Source organism: Sinohyriopsis cumingii, chromosome 12, assembly GCF_028554795.1.
Source record: "Sinohyriopsis cumingii isolate HCF-2022 chromosome 12, ASM2855479v2, whole genome shotgun sequence".
Classification (NCBI taxonomy): domain Eukaryota; kingdom Metazoa; phylum Mollusca; class Bivalvia; order Unionida; family Unionidae; genus Sinohyriopsis; species Sinohyriopsis cumingii.
In genome coordinates this window covers 89118813-89126702 of record NC_142972.1, presented here as the reverse complement: position 1 = coordinate 89126702, position 7890 = coordinate 89118813, and the positions used below count along the sequence as shown (strand labels likewise).

At 35.2% G+C, this 7890-nt stretch overlaps 1 protein-coding gene across 1 annotated transcript; it reads left to right on the top strand.

Moving 5' to 3' along the window:
- The first annotated feature begins 4169 nt into the window (after nucleotides 1–4169).
- LOC149786936 (uncharacterized) lies at nucleotides 4170–7133 on the top strand. Its single transcript, XM_089978300.1, has one exon. It carries the CDS (start codon nucleotides 4644–4646, stop codon nucleotides 5631–5633), a length of 990 nt encoding a protein of 329 aa, XP_089834426.1. The 5' UTR covers nucleotides 4170–4643; the 3' UTR covers nucleotides 5634–7133.
- Nucleotides 7134–7890: the final 757 nt, after the last annotated feature.

Sequence of the window (7890 nt, the reverse complement as noted above, 5' to 3'; positions counted from 1 at the left end):
AAGTCAAAGTTCCTCGAGATCCGTGGACCATTACCTTTTAATATTTTTATCAATGGTTTATTGTATTTTGTTGTACGCAGCTCTTCATGTAACTATGCCGAATATAACACATTTTCCTCAAGGGATTTTAACACTCTGATTTATACACTTGATTCAGAGTGGAGCATTTTGATTGAATGGGCCACTGATAACAAAATGAAGACCAAACCCAACAAGTTTCACTCACTTGCTATTGGAAAAAATACTATCAGTGTAAAGCTTATAAGAAACATAAGAAGTAATATCATAAACTGTGAATATTGTGTTAAACTGTTCGGCATTTACGTTGATTATCATCGACAATTTGATCCACGTTTAACAAACCTCGAACGGAAAGCTTCAACGCAACTATCTCTTTTGAATCACATTGGTCATACGCTAACTACACCCCAACAAACAAGCACAGTTATATAAATCTGTACACTCCAATTTCAATTTCGGTCTGGCATTTCTGAAGCAGCATGAACGCTATCAAATTAACAAAATACAAGCGTGTGCTCAGAGGCTGGTATGTCTTTCTTTCTAAGACAGTGTTTAGTTTTGTAATAAAACGTATGTCATTAACTGACCAGATCACATCGGTGTTGTTGTGCTTCAGCAATTTATCCACAAGCTGAATATTGCTTTTATCCTCGTCGATCATTATTTCCGTTTTCAGTTGTACGCTACCCTCTTTTCTTAATTATGACGGCTCTCATATGTTTACTTATTAACTACGGGTTGATAAGTTTTGTTGTTATATGCTCATTTTTTCCCCGTTGACTTTACATTGTCAGAATCGTTCAGTATTCCTCGATACTGAACGCGCGCGACAATACACATATAGCATTCACGTGCATAAAGGAACTACTTTCTATTGTAAACAAACAATGGACTCAGACGCCAGCACTTTTGATTTGTAAACAAATGATGTACACTCGCGTAAGAGGCTCTTTACGTTGTGGTTGTTTAAATTTGTTTCTGAATGAACTAAAACATGTTTCTTGGACTGCCAAAAAAAAATGGTTTTGGCACATTTCGCGTTGATACAATGTTATGGATTTAGGCTAGCTACATTATATAAAAGACGGAAGATAAGGTTACTACAAATAACATACAAGTGACAAGGCATATACTGTCTTATTTAGCTGTTGAGAAGAATGGCAAAATAAAATATACTGAAAGTTTTACATCCTGAATTTCCTCAAAATGTATTTTCTTAATTCTGCAAATCCGAATTACAGGAGTCACGTCATAGGTTTTCAATCTGCATTACACATTTTGAAATTGTTCTGTAATTTCGATGATACGTGCAATTACATCCTCCTTACTGCACTCAAAATGAAATAATCATTAAATTCCATGGCCTCTTTTTGATATTTGTAATTGAAAGACTTCATAATTTTCCCACATTATGATTTCAAACATTCAATGACAAACAGAAAAACAGTTGCAGACGTAAACACCCTTCTCCCGCGCCACTTCAATCCGATGTATTTATTGTATAATTTGCACAGATGAATCCAGTCAAAAATCACAAACTTTCGTCGAATCGAAACAAAATGCCAAACATATATTCATTCCAGATCAAATCGAAAAGTTGTTGCAATGCGCATTCATTCACAATATGACTGCAAATTTCAATTTTAACTAGACACGCCATTTTCTTTCGAAAGTTATGTCAAGTGCGCGACTAAGTTCAGATTTATCTGAGCGGAGTTATGTGCACAGCAATAATGATGTCATTCTGTAATGACAAATCGGCGCTTGTGTATTTAGTTTGGAATAGGGCATATATTCATTTACGTTGTTTCTTGTTGTGTATTTTGTTTATATAGTCAAACCTTAGGTAGAATAAAAAAATGAGCATATAATTAAAAGGTTACTGCATTTGTATGGGAAAACATGAACTCGTTTTGTCGGAAGGATATACTGCATTCCCAAAGTCGTGCAGTATTCCATCGCAAAACTCGTTCATATTTTCCCATACAAATGCAGTAACCTTTAAGTCCTGCCGCCACGTTAGTGTTTCTGTCTGCAATATATTTATGTCGGCAACGGAAATCTGGATTTTTAATGCCACATCGATGACAGTTGTAACCAACTGTGCAGCATTTCGACTTTTGCTCCTCAATACCCACGAATTTCATGTTATTAAGGCGAGAATATTGCTCATCAGGATTGGCATATTTGAAAAAATCTTGGTCGTTACTTTGCAGACTTGCGCTTATAGGATACAACCAGTTGAGATTATGATGTCGTTCATAACTGACTCCTCCAATTTCAAAAGATTACTATTCACCGATTCTTCCAGTTTATTCTTGCATAGACTCAAGAAGTACTTTCACATATTTAATTTGTTCTTTACGACATCTTAAGCAGAACTGTTTGCCGACTGACTATATCCTTTCTTCCTAACTTAATTGTCTGCATGATGAAGTATGTCGGGTATGCATATTGAGGATAATTGTAAGTGTACATAGGAAGATAAATCCAACGATGCAGAAAATGTATATACTCTATAATCAGAATGAAGATAGTGCACCATATTAAAAGCGTGTCCTACATAGCAAATCATAGACAAAATGACATTACCTCCAAACGGTGTCGAGTCTTTTGTTGCTTTTTTTTCTCCTGTGTCGACTATGAGAAATTTGTGACAAAAAAAAACAGTAAACTATTTTCTACATGATGATTACCTCTGAGAATGCCTATGGATGCTAATATAATTGCGTAACCAGATTTCCAAGAAAAACATATCACTGTCATGATCCATACACCCTTGTCAGCAATATGATCAAGACTTCAGTACATTTACCAAGCACTGAATAGACATACTAATCATAATCACCAATAGTCAAGCATCCATGTGGGAACATTGCTATTACCAACCCCAATCACGATGCAAAGAAAAAACCCTTCTATACCAACGTGACCAATTGCTCCGAAACCAAACATCAGTTTCAATGTCATCATCCCCATAACACCTGTTCGGCAACATTAACAAGAACTACATGCACTCACCAGAGGACGTATAAAACACCATATAAAAAGCGCTCTTCCAATATATTATATTTTCATTTCTGCATAGTTTTGTATTGTTTTGTTAGCTACGTTTCTACCTATTTTATTCTAGATAACCCAATTGGACGCAAACCAAATATGCCAAGACATTTTCAGACCTTAAGTAATTAAATATATTATCGAGTGGTAATTACAGATTCCTGCATCTGAATATATTATCTATTCGTAACAATGTACAAATTCCTTAGTCGTAGCCCTGACAAAATTGTGGCATTCGGAATCTATCTCACATATTTATAACAGGAAATATTTGTATTGATCTCCGATGGCAATTGAAATAATGGTTCTTCAGTTAGATCAAGTTTCAGAATATATGGATTGTTTTGCATTGCAGGATCGATCCAATTAGAATAATGCAGCCGGTATATATTGAGCCGGAGCTAATATATAGGTTCGCACATTCGTTGTACCTCGTCTAAATAGTGTTACCAGTCTACGTCGACCTTCCATTATCGACAGACCAGGAAGAAAAACACTGGCAGCCATATTATCCTGTATTAACAGTAAAGAAAATAATACGAGCGGAATATAATCTTGCGTGCAAGATCAATTTATATTTTCACTGGAAATGGCATCTGCTAAAATTGACAAAGGAGACGGACCGATCTGTTCAATTTGTTTAGATAACTTCAAAATACCAAGGGAATTACCGTGTGCACACACCTTTTGTCAGAGGTGTTTGCATTCCTACATAATCGCGGAGGCAACAAAGCAACCTGCAATGAAAGAAATTGATTGTCCGGTATGTAGGCAACCTGCAAGTCCACCGAAGAAGCATAAAACATGTCAAGAATGGGCCTCTCTGTTTCCACCTAACACGGTGTTGCAAACAAGTTATACATCGAAATCGAAAGTTGATTGTATATGTGAAGCTTGCAGCTCGGAGGGTGTTTTAATCACGGCAGTAGGATTCTGTGTAGTATGCAAAGAGGAAATGTGTGGAAACTGCATACAGTTTCACAAGAAGCAGAAGCTGCTGAAACATCACAATATTCTTCCTATGGAGGAAATATCAGGTAATATTCAAAACTTGATTAAATATGCCAAAGGATTCACATGTTAGAACATAACGAAGAAGAAGTTCAGTTTTACTGTCGTGATCACAAAGTTGCCTGTTGTGGCTCATGCTCCTTTCGTCGCCATAAAACATGCTCCAAAGTTGTCGATTTGCAGAAAGAGATATCACCTTTAATGCAAGAAGTTAATTCGGTTGAAATTATTGAAAAACTGAGAAACGTCGAGGGACATATAAAGGACTTTGTAGATATGAATGAATCAATTTTAAGTGAACTTGAGGCAAAAGTATAAGGATTTAGCTATAAAATCAGAGAACTGAAACGGAAAATGAATGCAGCTTTAGATGATCTAGAGGAGAGTGTGAAGACTGAGGGATACAGAATACACAGCGAAGAGACGATGGTAAAACAGGAAGAAAACCATCGGTGTTTATCACTTCTTCATGCTGTTAGAATTCTTGCATTAACCTCAAAAGAGTTAACGAATTCGGAACAGATGTACAAAAGATTCTTACTGCCGAAAAAATGACGTCACATTTGGAGACCTACTGCAAACAAGTCAGAGAAAAGTACGAACGAATTGATTCAGCCACATTAACACTGATGCTTGCTTCTCAAGTGGAATCCATTTCGTCAGTGCCTTCGTCTGATTATGGAGAACTTGTGACAAGCAAAAGCAGTGTAAGACTTTGTATGCAAGAGGAACATGTTCGAAAGATTAAGCTTGGTGTTGGTGGAGAAAATTCATGGATATCTGGTGTTACAAGTCTACCAGGATATCGACTGATAATGGCTGATTATTATGCAGAAAAGTGCATCCTACTAAATGCATATTATGACATCATCGCAAGTTACTCGTGTGAAAACAAATGTGTAGGCATATGTGTGGCAGATGTTGAGGAAGTAGCCGTAACTACGGAGGGCAGGGATATCCAAATACTGTCAGTGAGGAATAATATAATTAGTCCAGTAAGAACAATACATGCCAGACAGGATTGTACTGGTATTTGTGCTGTTGGGAAGGGGCATATTGCCATAACAGGAAATTATGATTTAAAAACCTGTTTTTGGGGACTAATCAGCACAAAAGGAGAAGAATTTATTTTTCAGCAGTTTGAATCTGGACATGGGACCTGCTATATTGCAGTAAATGAGTCGAAGACAAAAGTGTATATCACTGTGCCAACCAGCGATTTACTTCATTGCTTCGACATAAGTGGTAAGATCCAATTTGTATACAAATCAGATGATCTTCTCGGGCCATCAGGAGTTGCTGTAGCCAAAGATGGTAGCGTTTTTGTTTTAGGAATGAATTCTGGTAATATTCATAGGTTGTCCCCTGAAGGATGTGTACTTGATATTTGTTCAACCATGGACCGATATCCAACGGCAATTTGCTGTGTTACAAACAGGGACTCAATCATTGTCACACACTATTCAAGATTTGAATTATATATTTTTAGAACCAAGGATAAACTTGAATTCAACAAATCCACATCGGTTGATGCATCATAAAAGTGAACCTTTCCAGGTACGTTTTCGGGCAATGTATTTTTCCATCCATGTATGTCGCAGATTACTCTTTTAGTGAGCAAATTAATATACAATATTTAATGAATATTTAGGAGTAAGGCTAGTTTTAATGACCATTAGCTTTATTTTTATCATATAATTATACAAGAGGTCATATAGACATGTCTTAAATGAATATAATTGTTGCTTTCCTTTCTCATCCATATGCGGCACTTCCTGCCAGCTCAGAGAATTTTTCCCAGCAATACGTTTGCGAAATAGAAACGTACTCCATGGATAGTTTCATTTCAGAAAATATATTCAACGAACAGGGAGAACAATTATGTTTACAATATTATTATTTTTAAGATTTTATTATACAAATTGTTGATTATTTTTTCGAAACTTCGGATGTCATAGAAAACAAAGTTTTAGATGCAAGTCGAAATTTACATGGCTTTTTTAAGGTAGATTCACATCTGTACATAGTACACAGTAGATTTTCTAGCTTCTGCATAAGTTCTGATTTGAAAAATGCATGCCAAACGGTAAGAATTGATGTCATTTCATCAAAATTAAAAGTGTGGTAAGCAAAGTCGTCCTATAATATGATTGTAAATTGTAGAATCAAACGTCCTAAATTCATGGAATGCTTGATTGTGCATGCTTATATCCCCTTTTTAAGCCCTAGATGACTTCACAGTTTAAGTCACTCTCTTTACCAGCTCACTCAAATCTCATCTATGTCTGTGTTTGTTTGGGTCTCAGCCAGGATAATCTATGTCTGTGTTTGTTTGGGTCTCGGCCAGGATAATGTCGGTGCGATTGACCTGAGAGTCGCACTCTAGCATTTGATGGTTCAGGTATATATAAATGTCAGAAAAGGGCTGTTTGATCTTTGAATTATGCTAACAAAAGAAGAGCTAATTGTTCGAGATTGTTTTACCTCAGAGGTGTTTATTTGAAAGGTAGGAGGACCCTATCCGATGAAGTTGCATACATTGCGTTTATTCATTACACGGTGTACTAAAAGAAATTGAGAGAAGAACTTGTGATTAATTGATAATAAGTTTTCTGTATAGATCATATTGAATAATCAGTGATTGAAACAATCAGTTCGTTGGGATTATGTGACAAATTGTGAAACAATTGCATGCCTAATTTATATTAGATTATTATGAAACATTCCAAACCAAATTGTTTAAAAATAATACTTATGTTGAATTCAGGAGTGTTATAACTTTGACAAATAAACATCATGCAAACTACATTCGGATTGACTTATAACAGTTTGCGGATTAGAGAGAACTTGATAGAACTCTCATGGAGTATATAATTACATATTAGGAACTTATACACTCCATGTTATTTTAATTAATTCACTTTGTTCGGTTTTATATATTATTTAAATGAACGTATGTTTTGGAAACTTGAATGATTATTGACTTGCCTTGACCTGTTTTTAACGTTTGAACGCCTAGTTGTAAGAATTATTTCCCCCCCCCCCTCTCTCTCTCTCTCATTTTAACCATCTAATCTATGAATCTCGTGACGAACAGAGGTTAAAACTAACAATTGGAGGACCGGAATTCAGAATACGTCACTCAGGTTAGAAAGCTATACGTTTAGACATCACGGATATCTCAAAACACTGTGAATATTTTATTTGAAATTTGAAGATTACAAACATAAACGTGCACTGAGTTTTGTCTACATTTTTGGTTCAAATAATCTGCTAGTATGAGAGAGAGAGAGAGAGAGAGAGAACAGGGTCACACAATATGATGTTCAAAATCTTATCAACTAACTGCAGATTAATACAATTTGTATCAGTTTAAAGCAATACACTGGTAGCATTTACTCTTTGATCAAGGATATCAAGACCATCATCATCATCATCATCATCAACAACACTAATAATGATTAGATAATAATAATAATAATAATAATAATAATAATATTAATGTTGATAATAATAATAATAATAATAATAATAATAATAATAAAACAAGTAGTGTCGTTACATTGTTATTATTATTATTATTATTATTATCATTATTATTATTTGTGTTGCTCGTAATCCGTATCAGCAACATAATCATTGCCTCTAGGAAAGTTATATTGTAAAGACATGCATTCTAAAATCTCTATCCATATTAACTCGTATTTTTCGATAGTTATATTGCACAGACATGAGTGACACCATCTCCGTGCATAATATTACTAGAATTGTGGGAACACTTTTTCTTACCTGTCATGT

Coding starts and splice junctions, on each gene's coding strand:
- LOC149786936 (XM_089978300.1), top strand. CDS start 4,644: ATGACGTCACATTTGGAGACCTACTGCAAACAAGTCAGAGAAAAGTAC.